We start from the raw sequence: 21,600 nt of genomic DNA, 5'->3' as shown, positions 1-21,600 counted from the left end.
TTTATACATTGTTAAAGTCGCAGCTATTTCTTGAATGTGCAAAGTCGTTTATTGAGGTTATTCTGTACTGAGCTTAACCATTTGGGTCGATACTTTTACTTCTGAACGATAAGCGTCTTGTTGACTGAGTATGTAGCGGCCGCAGCAGTATTTTATACATAGCAACGCCTAAAACACCACGACTTGTGTGTTCTTATTTAAACAAAAAAATTCAAAACATAAAATATTTCTCATTCAAGTACGCTCTTAAAAAATCAACATGTTACGGTATTTAAATAAATGTAAAGCTACCATCGTTTCGGAAAGTAGATTCTGTAGAGAAACAATGGCAAGAAACTCAGCCATTACTCTTTTTTTTTTCGTACACATCTGTTAGGAAGTCTACAAATACTAAATCCACGTTTTTTTTGTCTATAATATTATTATGTATTAATTAATATGCCTTAATTATCAATTTTTCTCTGCATGCGATTCAATTATTAATATGAGTCATTAATAATAGTGAAATCTTATTAAAGAAACGAATAACATGCCCTAGGAAGGATGTATTGAAGAAAGCTTTTTATTTGGTATAGGTGTTCCACCGACTGGCCGTGACGACGCTTCCGGTTCGGAGGTCACTTACTTGTAAATAATGGATCTAACCCTGCACTCCAACACGCTTACTGAAGCAAATTGTCTAAGGGTGTATTCAGGAAGTTATTGGAATGGTCGTGAAATTCACACTACATCAGTACCTTCTGTAACTGTGTGGGTGCATACTGATAAAACCTCGAAAATTAAAGTTGGATGTTATAAGAAAGGCTTATGCATTTATATTTTTGTATTTAATGTGCTATCTTAGTTTATATATATAATATATTAATAGAATAAATGTATTAATCAAGAATTTCAACAATTCACTATACAGTCGAATCTGATCAAGCATTTCATATAGTGGAATAAATAAACTCAAATACATATATAGGTATATACATACATACATATATAAAATCTAAAAGCATAATACCTCTTTTATTTGTAGTTGTGTAAAAATGGAATGGATTCTTAGTACTTTTCAGAATTTTCTGTATTTTTTATCTTCTCAAATGATTGTCTTCCAAAACTTTTCCGTTAATATTAATGATTTTGTAAAAGGGGCTTAGGGGTGAATCTACTTAGAGATACTCTGTCTTAAGCTTACGATGTTCTTTTCGAATGATATTGTTTGTATAATATATGTATTTAGACATTATTTCAATGTGATTATTAACAATATAATAGAAACATAAATACAGGTCGAAACGAATTGATAATAAACAAATTATTTAACTAGCTATCCGTTCTGACTTTTCTCTCTCGAAGCGACAGGAGAAGAAGTATGATATTCTTTATAAAATCCTATTTACTTCAAACAAATAATCTGGTTGTTTCGTAATATCTATTTCAAAACACCCTATAGTTGCGGATTATTTGATAAGTAGAACTACTTAAGTGCCGAGCATAACATAAAACTTCATAGAATAGGTACTTATGTCAATAGCGCAATAGTTCAAGACTGCCTAGCAATGAAAAAGCCGCAAGTTCTATCCTGTTTTCTTGGGTTATTGGCATCCCTACTCCCAACACAAGCTCTTCCCTTCATTGGAAGGATAGAGAGGAATAAAAATCAAAATGTTCTTTATTCAAGTAGGCTCATATAAGCAATTTTGATTAGTCATATCATCGGTTCGGAAAGTAGATTTTACCGAGAGGAATCAGCAAGAAACTCAGTAGGTATTATCTCTTTTCCGCCATTTTAATTACAGAGTATGTCAGCAAACGACAATTATTTTATTTATATATCCTACCTGTAACTCCTTGTAATGGGACATTGCTAGTATTATTACAAAAAGTCAGTAGCGTTTTTCTTCACTGACTTTTCGTATTAAATGAGATGAGGCACAGGACTGATGGCTTTACGACCTATCCGAGGCATGGATGACCAACCACAACGACTGCTTAAATCCGGGCTACTGATAAATCATGACTGTAATTCTAAAACTTGTGTTGCCTTCATCTGGATGTTCGAATTCAAGAACTTCCCATCTGCAGTATACACAAGCAACTGCTTGTATATCAAATGATAATTCCTAATAATTATTTTATTATTCAGTAAATACGTAAACAGATTTTTATATTATTCCGTTACTACCTAAAATGAAATTTATTTAGAATTAGAAAATTAGTTGTGTCTGCATTTATTGTAATATTAATATTGGTGTAAAGTGCATCTCTGCTGGACATAGGCTTCTCCAGAAGTGTGGCAAAGCTCTCAGATCTCTCCTCTCTCAGATACCTTCCGCATCCAGTCGGTTAATACCATCGGTCCACCTGGCTGCCAATTAGTGGTCTCCACTATAAAACTTGTCTGTTACAATTCAGTCTATTAATATTCATTTGAAGAAATATTTGAATATTCCAACCATGATCACTAATACATTTCGTCCTTTAAGTAGAAGGTTTTATAAACTAGTATGATATTTTTTCCAGGCGGACTCTTTGTTAAATTGATATACTATTTTAAATATCCTGTGGGATCCGTATTATTTCCGGACATAAAGACGACCGTATATTATGTTCCGGTTATAAATGACCACAATTACAATCCACCAAAAGGTCTTTTCGTTTGGTTTACGCAGAAAAACAGACACAGATAAACTTTATAAATTCAAACATTTATTTTATTTAAATAGCTTTTTGCCTTTTTTTGTCCAATAATCTAGTTTTATATGATGTATTCACGAGTACGTTTCATAAACAGTAGCGACTTAGTTTCTTGCCACTTGTTCTCGTTAAAATTTACATTCCAAACCGGAGGTAGTTTTACATTAAGCTTAATAAACATATCACAGCACACACATCACTTCTCGGCCCTCAGTTCAACATCGGCCTCAAATTGAAATACAGTTTATATTAAATATCAAATGTTTTATTTTGAGTTCATTCAAAGAAAGGCAGGTGCTTAGGTATTAACGTCACAGCGCAAAGAAAGGCCATTTTTTTGTTTTCATTTATATATTTTTTTATATATACTAAAAAAAAAACCTGACCTAACCTCACCCATATTGGTATATAATAGATGTTCTGATTTTAATTTGTTATTATAAACACAAACTACAATTTGTGTTTATGAACATATAAGAACTAGCTAAGTCAGACCTTAGGCAACAATATATTATCCTAAGTTATAAGAAGAAATGATATTTTATTTAGATATAAATAAATTTCAGGAAGGACCATTGTACTTGGCACCCATTAAGATCTCACTTCTTTTGTCGTTGAAGTCTACAACCAAGGTATGTATCATAATATTGGACTTGGCTCTCATTTTTACATTTATGTTATTGATGGGATATCACTACTTTTTGTATATAAATTATTAGTAGGTAGTTATTAATAACAAAATTAATACAAAATGTTTTTTGTTAAACTATTCTATTCCTACGTGTACGGGGTATAATTGTCTTTTTTGTAATACGTTCTATATTTTCTTATACCTCTGAAATGTTCGAGTGAATGTCCGGTTTTTTTACGCGTTTTCTGTTTATACTTAAATTGGCCAAGTCGGGGCGGTATAACGTGCGCAGACGGTTGTTATCTACAATAGAGCTCTCTTGTGCCTTGATTTGACTTGGACCTAAATTGATAAGATGTACTCCATCTAAGGTTTTAACTCTGGAGAGGCCAATGTAAGCCTGCTCTTTACTAAATATAGAGGAGCCTATGTCGAGAAGAGCACTGTCAAGGCGAAGGTCTTGTGATTTGTGGATAGTAGTAGAACATGCTAGGCAAATAGAGAATTGTTTTCTTTGAGTATATTCATTACTTAATATCTGAAACATGGTTTTGACTTCTAGTTCGCAAATTAAATGATGTTTATATTGAATTGTTATTTTATGTGCGCTATTGCTGTTGTCGACGTCCCAATGTACCTTCTCTATTTTTTCATTGGACCCATTCACCGGTCCTTTGCTGACATTAGCATGCTTGCTCGATATTATTCTTCCAAGCAATAAGGATCCCCGTTTGTAGCGCTAGAGTACATACTTAAATCATCCGCGTAAATACCGCGTGTCTAGATAACTGTTAATTTGTGAATATTTCTTTGTTTTTCTTCTAAAACAATGACTGTTTCTTATTTAAATATGACTTAACGCATAGATTACTTTTATGCCGAAAACAATTATTGAAGCAAAGCGGCGGGTAAAAGGTAGTCATGAAGCTTAATCGTTTTCGTCTCATGAATTCGAGGATGCCATACTTTGTTTACTTTAAAGATCCAAAAGTCTCATATATTTAACATTCGCGGATATCATCAGCTACTTTAATACCTCGCTTAACTTCGAAGTCGTGACTAAAGGCCCTGTGCTAAGTACTCCGAATTGGCAGCGTGTTACAACGTCCTGTAATATTACATTTATTAGTCTGCTTTATTTAAAATACACGCTTTTCATTAATACTAAAACTAAAATTACCGATATGATTAACATTAATTAATTATGAAAAAAACTGTTTGAATTTATTTCGCTTTTAAAATTAAATAATAAATTGATATAGAATACTTTTATATGACCTTACAATAAATAAAGTTAAAAATAGTTAACAATTTCAATTTTAATACGTCGCATAAACAACACCGAATACCGCTAAATTTATTTTAACAGTCATCAATCTTTAAGTATCGGAATAAATAAATGTCAATAAATATGATTTCGTCAATTTGGAGAAACAGTTTCTCGATCAAAAATGTACAGAACAAGAGATAACTAAAGCTTTCTTGTATTGAGTCCCTTGTCGTGTAAACTAGCAGCCGTACCCAATTATCAAATGTGGAAACAACTGTCGTTTATCACATTTTACATCCTTTTCCTTTTAAACTAATACAGATAATTAGTCCAGCAATTTGAATTTCAACACGAGAAAATTTATCATAGTTATTTAATAATTGCATTCCTCCATTACCTTACGCGTCATTGTTACACGGGCCATTCTTGTTCCCAGTTCCGTTTCCAGGCTTACCCGTGACTTTGCATTCATTAGTGCCCTCCACCGGCAGCGACGCAAAACTCGGATTAAATATTAACCCTCGCTTAACTTTAATAAGCTAACGAACAAGAATACTGTTAGCTAATTTATCAGTTCTTGTAATGGTTCAAATAAGCTTCAGTCAACAAGCTGGACATACATTAATAATTTACAAGCTGTTGTTTTTCAATTGCCAGATGATTCTGTTTTATTTTAATGAGTCTGAAGACGCAGTTTTGAATACTTTACTTTTTGGAAAAGATCGTTTCATTTAGCTCTTTTGTTAATCCTTTAATATACAATTAATACGCCAGATTGTGTCTTTAAAATCAAAATATACTTTATTCAAGTAGGCTTTTACAAGCACTTTTGAATCGTCATTTAACAAACTATAGATTCTACTGAGTAAATTAATATACACTTAATACTTTAAATTTGAAATTTAGTTTACAGATTGCATTTACCAATATAATTGAGGAACATTAATAAAACACGTTAAAATCTAGCTCTTATATACAAAATTTCGTGTTTATATTGTTGACTGTTTCTTTGTCTGGAGTCAGTTCTGGATGTAGAAGTCCTGTTTGCCATAAAGGATATAATTTAAATAAACACTGTTGTGGGAAATAACCGCCTTCCAAGGATAGGTGAATTATAATAATTAAAACTAACAAAGAAACAAAAAACAGCTTTCAATCATACAGGTAGTTATTATTATTAAAAAACAAAATGTCGGAAAATTAATGGGAATCAATCATAATTATGCGGTACTTTTTATCTCGATAGTCGCAACCATTAATCCGGATTATAAATAATAAATTTTAAAATCGATTCTAAATTTTTGGAACATTTCGAAGCATCCTTCAGACGATTTTATTAAAGTTCAATCATAGGGCAAGTTCAATCACAGGGCAATCATATGTAATATATACATGTGGGATTATAGTGAGTGAAACGTTTAAAAAAGAGTGATATTTCTTTAATATACAGCTGTAAGGAGCTGTAAATCCTCTAGTAAGGAGGATATATATATATGTGGTATACTAAGATAGGTTAATTTGTTAACAAACTATATATATATATAGTTTGTGTTATTTTTATAGTTCCAACGTGGTTTCTCTCACAGCGACTGGAAACAAAGGGTACGTTGATTGCATGAGACTATTGTTCTGACAGTTTCAATTCGATTTACACCGCAGTTGTTGCAATCATTGCTGAATACTTCCCAAAAAAAAAACATTGACATGGAGTCAAACTTATTGAATTGTTACTATAAGTATTCAAAACGGGATATTTACCATGTTTTTTATTTTACACGAGAGTCTCGTGAACAAGACATAAGGATCTACGTAAAATGTTTATACGTTCTGCGTAGTATATGTCTGTCAACATAACAACAACACAATAAACAATCATTGTCATGTTTCAGCCAATTCACACCAAACGAATAATACACCTAAACTTTCAATCACGAATCACTTCGTCCAGAGGTGAAAACCAACAAATGGTAGTTTTTTTTTAAATATATAAATAATTATAAAAATCCTATAGTTTTAAATATAGATTATAATATTGTATCATAAGAAAATAACTATACCAAATATCTATTCATATTAATTTTTTATTATTTGTAACATTATTATGACAAGTTATCTTTCGACTCCAATAGTAAAAGAAGCTCAAACTCAAACTCAAATTCCTTTATTCAATATAGAAGCATTACACTTTCTTATTGATGGTCAAATTAAACACTACCACCGTTTCGGAAAAGGCAACACCCTGACCTGAGAAGAACCGGCGAAAGAAACTCAGCGGGCCTTGTTTTTCTTTTTTTAAATAATTATATACACAATTGTATATGAATAGAAGGCGATCGTTTAATTCCCAAAATGTGCTATCAAACATAAACTCACTAATTGTATAGTAACCTTTCGCACACAAGCGTTCCTTAACAACTTTTTTAAATTTCGCAACAGAAGCATTTTGAACGCTTTCTGGGATCCTGTTGTAGATGCTATCAATTATTATAATTATTTCGACTATTAGTGATATGCCTTCAGTCATTTATCATTTTATCTGCTTTATTAGTAACAAAATAAGAAAAGCAACTTCTAACTTCTAACTGCTTAAGCATGCATTTCATAAAATACTTATGAATTAGTTTATAATAATTATAAGGATATGGCATTTATTTAATAGTAACGTATCCTTAATAACGTATACTTTTAATGAAGGATATGATTCAACCATATATCCTTATCCGCTCGGGACGTCGGTTCGGGATCGTCGCGTGAATTTGTCGGGCGGTTACCGCATGTTTACGAAATAAACCGCACTGTGGTCGGAAACATATGTATTTAAGTACAAAAGGACTTCATACATATTTTTTTTTTTAGAAAGTTGCAAATGATATCCGTTTAAACGCCCAAATTGTACGGCATAAATTTATATAAATTTATTTTTAAGTAATCTTTTGAAGCATAAAATTATTAAAGTATTTTTTCTTTTAATATTCTGAATGAAATATGCATAGCCTGAAGTGTGTTCACCAACTCTTTTTGATATTGAGATCTTAACATCGGAAGTTGAGGCGTAAAAATTCTGATTCATATTTGATGAGGCGAAGTCCTTTATGTATTCATGTAAGGTAAGATTGAAAAATAATACCCTAGGGTCGGACCGGAAGGGAAAAATATTCTGGCAGCAGTCTGTAGACAGTTAGAAGGCAGAAAAATGACCTATTAAGATACCTCAGTTACACTTTTGGACTACATTGCGTAACGATGGTTGTATATTCGGCTGACGAGTTAATACTACCAAAAAAATAGAAAATTTATGGAATATAATGAATGTCAATCGTTTTCTCTATTTACGTTTAATCTTTAATTTATTGTTTTCTATCTGAAAACAGCTTATGTTTTTTAATAAAGATATTGTTTGCAGCAATGCGATAATGTAAAAACCGCGATCAGATTAAAAATCAGTTTTCATATCTGAACTCACTTCTGCACGACCCTGAATTGAAAAATATTTAGTATTCCGTAACAATATATTATATCGTGTGAAGTGAAAACTGTAAAGCGAGGTGATAGTTCAACCACAGCACTGCTCAAATATCTTTTATAAGCTCCAAACTAAAAGCCCGAATTACATAGCGGATACGGTATAAAATGACATGGTTTGTAACAAAAACGGCCTGTAAATTTCCTACTGCTGGGCTAAGGCCTCCTCTCCCGTTAAGGAGAAGGTTTGGAGCATATTTTACCTCTCTGCTCCAATGCGGGTTCGTGGATACATATGTGGCACAATTTCGTTGAAATTAAACACATGCAGGTTTTCTTCACGATGTTTTCCTTCACCGCCTAAATTAATTATAAACACAAATTAAGAACATAAAAATTCAGTGGTGCTTGCCTGGGTTTGAACCCACAAGCATCGGTTAAGACGTGTTCGTACTACTCGGGTAATCAATATTTCATATTTAAGGGTAAATAAACACTGAATTATATTGTGAATGTATTTGTCAATCAATAAATACCAAATTAGATGAGGGACGGCTTTCTTTCAAACATATAAAATATTCGAACGAATAGGAAAGTGTAAACAAAATACTTTATTCACTGGAAGCACCTTAAATGAATATTGTATTTATTTTGATAAGGATTAATACTAATAAATTGAACCAAGGTATCGTACCCTTTTTTACATTTTATTAATGTTACTTTGAGCTATCTATGTAAATAATAGATGCTATCGGGGGCTTGTCACATTTTCCAGATGTACAAATCTTACAATAAAAAAATTCAGTGTATTGTTAGCGTCGAAAGTGCCGGGAACAACTATACATATTCTTTTATACCTGGTTTACTATGTCAGTGTAATCTGGTACATTATTAGTGATACTCTATTTTGATTTATTTCAATTTGTAGTTTGAATTGTGCAGCTACGAGAAACTTATGATCTTAGATCTTATCGTTGGCAGGAAATTGTCGGCGTCAGAAATGATTTACGTTTCAATGTACTAAATATAGAGACGATCATTTAACATGAGCAGAAAGGCGTTGATCCGTTTAATGTCTGCTTTTTGTTGTTGTCGCAAACACAGATTAGATAACAACACTTACTCAATACGACTAGGACCTATTCCTAACGCTTATACCAATAAGGTCCCATTAAAAAATAACGTTGTTATTACTACAACAAATAACTAATAAAGCACTAATTTGAGATCTTGTAAAGAAGTTCTAGGCGTATATGGGATACCAGATATACATTAAAAATAAATAAAGAGTATATGTTTTTTAAGATTGACGATGACTACTAAATTATAAAAAAAAGTTTGTGTAGAAAAATCTTTAACAATTTAACTTCGGTTACTATGAGAAAGAAGGTGGACGTCCTTGTCGCATTGCACTTATCGCTGCATCGGTTACGAAACACAGATCATCTACCCCTAATACTACTGCCGAATTTTGATCGTTTAAATCATATTCTTTTTAACTGGTAACATTAAAGAATTGTAAACAATTAAAAAAAATCACAACGTTATATCGTTTTTCATAGCAATTTTTAATGGTCAATTTTAATTTAATTAAACCTCTAGTTCGGTTAAGATAATCAGTGAGACCCTAGATTCTGCTTAACTTAACCTTATAAGCTTAAAAAAAGAGGTGGTTAAAAGTATATACATATGATTGTTGTGTGGTCCCATCTCAATTTCATTGGATTGTATTTCCATATAGTGCCATCTCATTCATAATTCTTAAGTTTTTATTTGAAACAGACAAGTTTTTGTAGGCGATTTTTTTTGTTTTGGAAAGATTATATGTGATTATAAGTGCTATTGAAGCACATCTATCAAGAGAGGACGTAAGCTAATATATAATGATTCAACAGCTGGCAGATGTCTGCCGAATTCTTTTGTGGAATTTCATATATCAATATATAAATGAAATAATTAGTAACTACGTCCAAAATACAATTATAATTTAATCTGTAAAAAATATCTGTTCCCAACATTGTATTTACGTTACGCATAAATTTCCCAAAGCAATTTAATATTATCTAAAACTAAGTTACACAGACGCGCAAAACCTCTGTTTAAGACCAGATTCCTTGGTACTGCCACGTAAATAAGCATTCCTTAGTGAAATTGCACGCTGCAGTACAGCTGGCTTTGTGCTAGCTCATCTTAATAAAAACTCAACTTCGAAATGAATATTACATATGAAATTAATGTATATTCTAGTTTTATTGTAAATAATTTAATTTTTAGTCTTAATTTTGTATTGATAAATAAATTGTTTCAATAAAAGATTCGGCAGTAACTGCCGTATCAAAATAGCCGATATCGTTGATATACTATAATACATCGAACGTTTTGACATATTAAAATCTTATTTTGGTAAAAAATGGGAAATATTTTTATTCTTTTTTATTTGAAGTAAGTGACTTTGGAAACTAATATGTTATGACTATGTAGAAGGTGGTCACCATTGTCGAAATTGCTCAAATGAACATAATCGTCATCATAATTATTCATAAAACAATAATCAGCGGGTCAAAATTGTAAGACTACCTACACATAAACAGGTTACGACGTCGTGACGTCAAATTCAACGTTGCTCGTTGTAAAAATTCACGTCACAACATCGTAATGTGCCACGTTGCACGGTCGTTCACACCGCAACGCAACGTGCAACGTGCCACGTCACGACGTCGTGACGTGTTTACGCGTGGTAGTCCTTACCTAATGAGTTTACCGGAGCGTGCATAGCGTGGTGACGACATTTTGATTTAAGTCTCTTGTGCACAAAAGAATGTACCAGTTTTATGCCGTTCTAAAAGATTGGTTAGTTCACCCTCATAAGTAGTAATTTTCGTGCAAAGGGTTGCAATCTTTAGGTTAAAAACAATTTGATACAACAAATAAATACAGTAAGTGTTTAGTAAAAATAAATTTCTAATTAATAACTACAAAAAGTCGTATATTACTTTATTTATTCTTTATAATTAGAATAATACATATATTTTAAATATTATCTTAATACAATTCAATATGGAAATAGATTTTTATGCCAATTAAATATTATTTCACATATGACCTTTTACAATAACAGCAGTAGCTGTAGCTATATAATAATAATTCGATTTTTTTAAAATTAAAACTATCAATCCGATTAAATCCAAATGTAAAATAAGAGAAGTACAAACTAAGAGTTAAATCCTCCACGACATGATTTGTGCATCTCTAAATTTCTCAATTATCTTCCACAAACTTTGAGCATCCATCTCGCTCACACCTCGAGTACTAATTTCCAACTGCATCCGATGTGAAGAACTTCGGTTTGAGCAGAAACTTCTCGAGTCTTTTGTTTAACTTGCGGTCTTAAGTTACATAGTTTACTTGATGTCGCGACGCTTTAAGTAATGGTTAAGGATTGTAGTAAGCATGAATACTGACTTCGCAGAGATTAGCCTTTGACAATGGCTTTAAGTGGAGGTTTTTAAGAAAAACTTACTGTAATACTTTGTATTGTATTATAAATGAGTTGCTTTTATTTATAAATCATGAACGAAAACTGTATGAAAATTTATTATAATTTTAGATTTAAAAAATTTAAGTACTATTAAGAAATATTTAGTATAGCTCCGTGATCAGCTTAAAGATTGTTATCGGTTGAAAAATATATTTTAAATATTAATATATATTTCGAACGATAATAAATATCGTTAATGGATGAAGGTGCTCTATCGGTTCACAAAGGCTTGATATTTAATGTTATCATTTATATTAAAAAAAAACAAATTAAAATAAAAAAAACCTAAAAATATGTTTTTTTTTGTCCTTAACATTTTTTGTACTAAGCCTTTAAACTTAAAATAAACTTTTAAATTGAAATATAAATTTCCTAAAAAAAATTTAAATGATTTTTTGTCCTTAACATTTTTCGCAGCCTTTAAACTAAAAAACGAAAATCATTTTCATATTTTACGCTCCAGTTTCCTAGCTTGTATTAAAGTTAAATTAAAGCCAATCACGACAGACCCTCGAAGTGAATGAAACGCTAAAGTAGTTCGCTTCGAACTTGGAGTGGGCGAATAATGTCGAATAATTGAATTTTAAGCAATTCTCTGACTTGAATGCTTGCCCAATATATCTTGAGCTCTGTGCCCTAAGCCCTATTTAGATTTTTAACATATACACTATTTTATTAAATTTTAATGTTGTAAATAAAATACATAGACCAATGCCAAGCTAATATGCCATATATGTCACGAATATGTTATATACTGTAAGATCCAGAGAATATGACACATTTACGAATCAATATGAATCATAATTAAATTTAAAGTATCCTGTAAATGTATATTTGGATACCTCTTTTTAATTATTAAATATTTTATTGCTGCTTAACCATTATTACATATGTATTATTCTTTTGTCAATAGGATCAACATTGATTCAATAAGTTAAATCATTTGTTGTTCCTTCTTAACGATAAGGATAAGTCTATATGTAAGGTCGGTAAGGTATATGGTCTGCTACTAGTAATAGCTATTATATCTAAATAACACTTACGAAAGTATGGTACGGGTGTTATCTCTAGAAGAAGTAACAGCTAACAAATATATAACCAGTGTTTGCCATTTATTACAACAAAGACAGTAACCGTGAATTTAGACACAGTATTTTGTTTTGTTAAATACTGAAAATAGTGAACTTCTAAATACTTATGTTTTATACAAGGGACACGAGAGGCCATTAGAAATGGTGAGTTCTCTGGAGCTTTCTGAAAGGGTCGAACAAACTAAAATGCACTTAGCCTAGCGACTGTTCCGTTCAAAGGATCCTCTTTAGAAAGAAACAAGATTATTTTGCACGCTAGATACCATCTCATGTTTTATTTAGTTTCGATATAGACTCTTATTATTATTTAGTAGACCTATTATTAATTAGCCTGAATACCAATTCGACTTGTATAAATTGCTAGGATTTGTAGAACTATTCTGTAAGCACAGTGACTTGAAAACACGATCGTGTAAAGGCTACACGCTTTAAAACAGTGTGGAAGTCGGTTATCAAGGTTTCACGAGGAAGTTCTTACCAACTGACACTGTTGCATTGCATTTTATTATTTTAAAAATAAACAAAATACACACAACGTTATTGAAAGATAGTGAGCATCAAAAATTTTAGCAGTTAGTCTGTAATTACTTATATATAGTAATAGTTAATAAAATGACAAGAGCCGTGATAGCCTAGTAGTTACAAGACGTGAGTCTTAATTGAATTCATGTGCATAATTTGTATTTATAATTCATCTTGTTTCGGCAGTGAAGGAAAACGTCGTGAGATAAACCTGCAAGTGGTGGATGAGAATTTGCCACGTGTATCCATCAACTCGCATTGTAGCAGCGTGGTGGTTCCAAATCTTCTCCTCAAAAGGGAGATAAGGCCTTGGCCTGAAGTTAAGCATTAACAGGTTTTTTTTTTTTTTAATTCTAAAATCACAGGAACAAAAATTATATCTGTCGAATGGTATTGTACTAAATTGTATACATTTTGATCAAAGGCGATGATCGAACTTTAGTATGAAAGTATACGAATAGTACCATATTATATATTTTTAATATATATATTAAATATTAAAATGGATTAATAATATATAATGGATAATAAGAACATTACTTGTCTTTAAATTGAAATTAATCATTTACGTATCTCGAAGTTATTATTTTAATGATTTTAGCCTTCTCGTGTAATAAGCAATTTTTCTTCATTTACCAGCTTAATGTTTGAAGAGGCAAAGTTCGTGCCTTTCACATTCCAAATTAATGAATTCCTTCGTATTATTATAACGTTACCTGACGTGCCTGTCCAATCAGAGGTACGTTTTGAAAAATGGATGCTAACATTAATATACGACGAACTTTCATCTCTGTTTGATGGATGGTCTCAATCACCGAAGAGTTGCTTCTGCTGGGATATTTAATCTTCGACAATGACGTCGTTTTGTAATCTATATGGTATGTAATTTTATTCATTCGGGATTTTTACGCATTTAATGAACAAAACATCGCCGTTAATTACAATCGCATAATACTTTAAAGAAGTTTTTTTGGAGCCTTAGATCTTCATGTAAATGTCAACACTGATTAAAAAGGTTTTTTTATTATTATTGTATCTGCACAGATGTGCTGTATATGCTGTGCCATTAGTTTTTTTTAATGTAATTTTGGATTGCAAATCGATGACGAAATCTTTGCATTGAACTCTACGACGATGATTTTTTCATTGACTTGTTGTGTAGTGTTAGTGGTATTAATCTTCGTGGGATTTGGGAGTCCTCAGCTGGCTAGTAATCGGATAATTTCTATTGTGGATCGCCACTTTCAGATTGTAATCTAAAATCTCCTTATGTCATTTGTACCATCTTCACGTGTCTCCAACGCGTCTTCTCTGTTTTTTGTGTAATATACGAAGTCCTTCATATGATGCCAATTCTGTTCCCATGCAGTGGCTGCACCTTAATTTTAATCTAACGCTGAATTTCAGGTGGCCAATACTCTTATATAATTTAGATGATACCGTAATATGACGTTCACGAGCAGTGCTGACAAATTCGTCAAGCACTCTTACTTATCTATTCCATCTTAGTTTCTTATTATATGTTAGCAATTTATTTTGACATTTGTGAACTCATAAGCTGTAAAAACATTTTAGATTTCTTGCAATGTGCCATATGAAAATTATTTAGCAAGTAAAAACGATAACCAAAATATTCGTTCACTTTGGAAACCAAATACTTGTACTATATTATTGAGTGACAAATATTTATGGCAACATATTGGTGCATAAATTTTAAGCTAGCCAATATCCATTTGATTCGCTGGGTTAAAGTTGTAACGTGGTAAGTCCGTTTTACAGGAATAAACTACTAGGTGGGGCTTAATAATAAACGCTCGTACTTTTAAACCGTGATTTCAACTGGCTTGAAAACTAGGTTGGTGACATTTTTAAAATAACCATTCCGCAAATATCTATGTTATGAAGAAAATATTACGATATTACCCTATCTTTCAGAACATGAATTCTTCACACTTAGTTTAGTAAACCAGATAATGGGCCGCCTGATAACGAGTGGATACGTAATTAAAAATAAATGCGCGTTACATCAATGCGAAAACAACAATGGAATATAATATTATATAAAAAAAATCATCGATGATTAGTTGATGTCTCTGAGAATATATTGTGAACCATCGAGAGAATTTTCGAGTTTTTTTTGCGACTGACGACGAGCAAATGGACCACCTGATGGTAAGTAGTCACTATCGCAAAAACAATGGCATTGCAAGAAATATTAACCATTTCTTACAACGCCAATGCGACACTAACTTTAGGCAACTAAGATGTTATGTCCCTTGTGCATGTTTTACATCAGACTCACTTTTCAAACCGGAACACAACAATACTGGGTACTGCTGTTTGGCGGTAGAATATCTGATGAGTGGGACACTTCCATTTAATTTATATAATGCAATGCATAATAGATAGCAATAATGTAATTTGCCATCAGTTCCGTCCCGACACGACATTTTGTAATTTCGAATTCAAGTCTTCTCTTCAAGTACGAATAAGATGATTAAACAGGCGTCTTCAAGAATACATAAACATTTAATTCATAAATAGCAATATTATGGTATATTAAGGGACCGATTATATTAATTATAAATTGAGTATATAATAGTATAATAAATATCCTATGCGACGTCGTATTGATAAACTATTATGATTTAATAAATCTATATTATTACTATAAATGCTAATGTAACTCTGTTATCTTTTCACGCTTCAAGCACTCAACCGATTTAGATGAAATTTATTATGGAGGTAGTCTGACTCGTTAAGTAGCTTTTATATAAGGCTAAGTCATGTATATTAAATCCCAACTTGGAGTTTTAAACTAAGAGTTAGGATTTCCTTTCAAAAAATCTCAGTTACAACCTAGACGTTCACGTGTTAGCAACGTGACACTCCGGTGCATTGGAAATTCAGTGAAGTCATAATATTTGTGCACACACTTGGGTAGAACTCTGGAAAAAACAACAAAGAAATGCAAGGCAATGATTATCTAGTTAAAAGAGATGACATCATTATTAATATAAAAACACAATCTAACAGCACGAAGTAAATATTTAAAATGTATTTAATAATAAATAATTTATTTCAGAATATGTGCCCATTTTGTTAGTTATAATTTTCTTATCCCAGTGTTAGTACAATAAATAAAACTAAAAAGAATAACTAACAATGATCACTGCTGAGCGATTCCTTTAGAATGATTGAAGTTTTCCTGTTGAATTAAAGGAAAGATTGTTTATTTCGTTCAAAATCAACACGTTATTTGCGTCAATAACTTAAGAAAATTAATTTAATTTCTGTAATTAAATGAACCGATAAATTTATATGGTTATTGAATTGTTGAATTAGAACGAGGTAAAGACATTTACTACGAACTATTTCCAATTTTGAATGTTGAATGATAAGGTCTAATGTACGGACTTTTCTAAAATTTTGGTATATCTACTAGTTTACTCGTTATTTGCCTGAAACGCGGCTGAGTTAATACTATCCCATTTGCCTATTCCACCAAGATATGATGTAAATTGTTATGAGATGTTAAGCCCATAGTTTACATTGACTATTTTGTTATTTATGAAAGGAACGAAATATTGTTAACCTAATATTGATCCCTGAGGAATGACTAGAGGTCAGCGATACTCTTTATGCGAGATAAATATAAATTTCTAAAATTTTGGTATATCTACTAGTTTACTCGTTATTTGCCTGAAACGCGGCTGAGTTAATACTATCCCATTTGCCTATTCCACCAAGATATGATGTAAATTGTTATGAGATGTTAAGCCCATAGTTTACATTGACTATTTTGTTATTTATGAAAGGAACGAAATATTGTTAACCTAATATTGATCCCTGAGGAATGACTAGAGGTCAGCGATACTCTTTATGCGAGATAAATATAAATTTCTCGTAATATATTGTTTGATTAAGTTAAATAGCGGAATAAGTTTTAAATTACCTAAAAGAGTTAAAAAAATAGTCATAACAATTCTGATCTTATGTTTAATTTTTAAGATAAAAATGTTATCGAGTGTGTGAAAAAAAAAACACAAACAAAATATCGATATATTTTAAAAATTATACCCGTTTATTTATAGCTGATTATAAAATACAAACATTAAATAATGTTTTAAACATAAATAAAATTGAAGGATCATTCTAATAAAAAAATATTATTTTATACTCGACTAAGAAGCAACTAATAGAGGAATTTATTCATTATCCTTGTTTATTACTTTAATAAATAATATGGTACGTAGTAAAGACCTTAGCATATACACGATCCGCTTGAGTTCCTTAAAAATCATAGGCTATGGTCTTAACTTAGCAGTCTTTGAAATTCAAAATGGTGGACAATAGTTGTTTTATTAATTGGATTAATTTGTTTTTTTTTTTTTTTTAGATATTAGTCATTCTCTGAAAATGATACGACTAGAAGAACGAAACCTTACTTCTGGCCACACGTATCTTTCAATCCAATTTATAAAAGTAGCTACATTAGTATATACAGCGGGAATGCCCTTTTGAGCACATCTAGCAGAACCAAATGATGTTATCCCGATAACCATATGCATGGTGCCCTCTTTTTTCGTTTCATACAATTTGAATTGTAATGGACCACCTGAATCACCCTAAAATAATGTTAAAATTAATTTAATAGAACGTAGTAATTAATGATATATATATTTTTAATTTATATAAGATTACTTACAAAACACGTGTCTACGCTGCCATCCGCTTTGCCAGCACACAATTGTTGTTTAGACGTTCCCCACCAATTTCTATTATTCAAAACTGAATTATCACAAAGTTTTGGATGGAATAAGTCCAATTTCGCATAGAGAAGTTTATGTGAAAACTTATTAGCCTCTGTAAATATTAAATGCATTGTAATAAGTCTAATTTAAACAGATATTTGCGTACGCTATATTCGATTAATTCACAGTATTATAAAAAAATATTTACAACAGCGTGAACAATTTAGTATTATTTTAATACTAATTATAAAAATCTAATTATAATTATTTTACTAATGTGCATGAATTTTTGAACGACCAAAACCTATTCTTCTTCGGGTATGTTATTCTATGAAATATTTCGTAGAAAAGGCCAACTGAAGTTTCAATTCAAACATATTCCATATCTAAGCCATAAAATTTCAAAAATTGTACCTTTCCAACGTAGTGATTACTACGATAAAAAGTTGATAATATTTTTTTTCATGATCGAATAAGTTAATGAGAACTTACTATCAAAAGCTCCCCAACCGGTAACAGTGAGTTCCTTTTCTGGGTAATAAGGTTTGCTCCACAAACAAGCTGGCTGGATAAATTTCGTAAATTGGACTTCAGTTTTTAGTTCCAAAAGAGCAATATCGTAATATTTTTTCGGAGGATCATATTGAGGATGAAGTATTATTTTCTTAATGTCGACATCCATTGGAGTTTCGTTGCTTGAATTCTAAAATTCATAGAAATATCTTGTAGCTTATACTAGTTGGTAGAGCTGTGTGCTAGCGCGTTTGGGTAGGTACAACCATTCATCATATATATGTATATTCCACTGCTAAATAGCAAGGATTAGTATTGTTATGTTTCGGTTTGAAGGGTGAGTGAGTCAATTTAACTAGAAAGAGGCATAACATCTTAGTTTCTATAGTTCATTGGAAAAAATTAACATTTCTTACAGCGACAATCTATTGGCAGTGGTGAGCACTTACCATCAGGTAATATATTCGCACGTCCAATAGTGAAAAAAAAAAAAAAAATATATCACGATAAACTACTATGTTTTGGATTTAAATGTGAATAAGTCAATTAATTCACGGTAAATGTACTAATTTTTAACCATCTCAGATCCCGAGGTTAGCATAATATTGGCGTAGTAAGATGTAGCTCATACTTTTTTCAGTACTTTTGAAGGTGACTGTTGTAGTCTTCTTTTCTCAATTACTTAAACAAATATTTAAAAAGTCAAAATGTAGGTATACAGCAAATACTTACATAAATATCCGTCACTCCCAGTCTAACAATTTTGGGATGAACGTGTTTCACGGCAACGTTGTTTGTTTTCGTACAATGAGCTACAGTTAACACAAATTTTTCACTGATCAACGAAGAACCGCAGAGAAATATCCAAGAATCGTCGAAAGTCATCCAACCCAAGGCGCCCTAGTAGAAAATAAATGTATTAATGTATTTCAATTAAAAATATATTCTGAAGTAACGGTAAAATATTCACAATATTAATCTTTATATGGTATAAAAAAGTAAGCTCTGAATTGGGCTCTAGGGTAATCCATGTAATCCGAAATAAAATCACTTTGATGATTTATTTATATACGTGTACGGATATTACAAATATAAATATATTGTCATATTCGTACTAATTACTGCAAATGTAAATGCGATCAAGTTGAGTAAATAAAAGTGCCATCAACCTGAAGAAATGGCAAATTCACTTTATAGTGTATTTGTAAATTGTTTTTAACGAGGTGTGAATAAATAAATGCGGTCTAACAGTTCTTCCAATGGTTTTTACTTACCATATGTGGATATTCCGCTGGTTTCGTTCTCGCACCTCTTATTACAAAATAATTTCTTTTACCTGTAATTATATATAATTATTACTTTTTTAACATTCTAAAGAAATGTAATCTAAATAATAATAATTCGTGAATTACAGTTTAAGTCGAAAATTGTATCTGGATACATGAAAAATTTTGCATATAAATAATTTAAACAGTGACATCTCGTGAAATATCTGCTGCTGGACAAAAGTCTGGCCTAGTATCTTAGGAAATTATTTCGTAACGCTGTTCCAGTGTGGATTGAATCTGCAGCATTGCGCACATATTTTGCATCCAATACATGCAGGCTCATATTATGTTTTTCTTCAAGGACGAGCATGATATGAATTATAATTGATAATTAATTATTTGGAAGGTTAGGTGATTCCCTGGATTTCAACTCGCGATCTAAGTTTTAGTTCTAATTGCTTCCACCATTCATTTAGCACAAGTTTATGTATTTAAGAATATTACCACAAATTATATAAAAGTAGTAGTTAGCTAACCGAATTTCCAATTGGAGAGAAAGATTAGATGATCAGAGTGAGGGAATAGAGATCTCGCTCGAGAGGGACACGTTTCATCATCGTATCAACAATTTTAATAGATGTGAAAATGTATTGATGTTGTATTTGTAAATTAAATAAATACTTCATAACTTACATGCGTGTTTTTTTATTTGCTCCCGTTCGTCCATTATCCAGAGATACTCCTTACACTCTAAACAAAAATATAAAATATTTAAGTTTTTTTATAGGAAACATTGCAAAAATTATGAAAATATGAACAAAAATATTATATTACATAGTTTATAAGTTATTGCGGTAAAGTTGTTTGAAGTACAAGTTTGCTTAGTTTTCCTCTTTCACCATTCAATGTATGTATCTCTATTTCTGAAATTGTTAATAGCTTGACTGGAGACTATTATCTCAGTTCAATCAGTCAAGTCGTTATAAAGTTATTAATTATTCTAGTTGTCACCCGAGGCTACTCTCGCGTTTTAGGTATTGCTCCTCGGAAATTATGTACCAAATTTCATCAAATTTGATTCAGTGGTTTTTCCGTGAAAAGGCAGACAGACAGGCGTATATAGCTTTAGCATTTATAATATTAGTATAGATTATAAATAAATAAAAGCAAACGAATTCCAAAATGGATTAATTATTTTTGTTGAAGCTAAAAATATATTATTAAAATCAAAGTAAATTAGCACCTAAACAAAGTCAGATGGTCCGTGTTTGACTCGTTTACGTGGGTTGTTAGGATCTTTTAATAATAATCTGGTATCGCCATATGAACCGGTGTAAGAGGATATTAGGAACATATTACATCTTAGTTCCCACAAAATAATTTACAGTCAATACTTACTGCGTTCGCTCACTCTAATGTTATTCATATCGTAATTTGGCATTTTTGGTGTATATTTCTTACAGGGTCTTTTTTGGGATCGACCAAAAGATGTGACGATTTCTGAAACATTATAAAAATATATATGTAGTCGACACTGGCATAAAAAATGATGTTTGAAATTACAAGTTTTTAATCACGTATTGTCAGTGTTTTAAGCTACGTCTACATAAAATACAATTGTGAAACATTCTCTACCAGCATACTCTCCTCTTAAAGCCTTCAAACGAGGCGTGAAGAGGCATCTTGCGGGCCGGTATGGCGAGGGCGACTAGTGTAGTTCATTCTCTTTACTCCACTACGTCTTACCATCAGGTGGAGTGGAGACATTGCCTACCGGTCGGCGTATACAAAAAAAAAAACTGCCCATAAATGTGGCACTGTAGTGCTAAGATCTTATTTCCCTTTAGAGCTAATTACTCTGCTTCA

General features: G+C 31.4%; 1 protein-coding gene across 1 annotated transcript; it reads right to left on the bottom strand.

The window, feature by feature from the left end:
• Positions 1 to 17,443: 17,443 nt before the first annotated feature.
• Positions 17,444 to 20,461, bottom strand: LOC125067904 (serine protease snake-like). The gene is made up of 6 exons (XM_047676799.1): positions 20,428 to 20,461; positions 19,741 to 19,802; positions 19,199 to 19,366; positions 18,446 to 18,656; positions 17,908 to 18,065; positions 17,444 to 17,827 (listed from the first exon to the last, which is right to left on the bottom strand). The coding sequence occupies exons 1-6, from the start codon at positions 20,459 to 20,461 to the stop codon at positions 17,606 to 17,608; spliced, it is 855 nt and encodes a 284-aa protein (XP_047532755.1). The 3' UTR covers positions 17,444 to 17,605.
• Between the last annotated feature and the right edge of the window lie 1,139 nt (positions 20,462 to 21,600).

Source organism: Vanessa atalanta, chromosome 12 (assembly GCF_905147765.1).
Source record: "Vanessa atalanta chromosome 12, ilVanAtal1.2, whole genome shotgun sequence".
Taxonomy (NCBI): domain Eukaryota; kingdom Metazoa; phylum Arthropoda; class Insecta; order Lepidoptera; family Nymphalidae; genus Vanessa; species Vanessa atalanta.
Note: the sequence above shows the minus strand (reverse complement) of the source record. Positions and strands in the feature narration are given on the sequence as shown.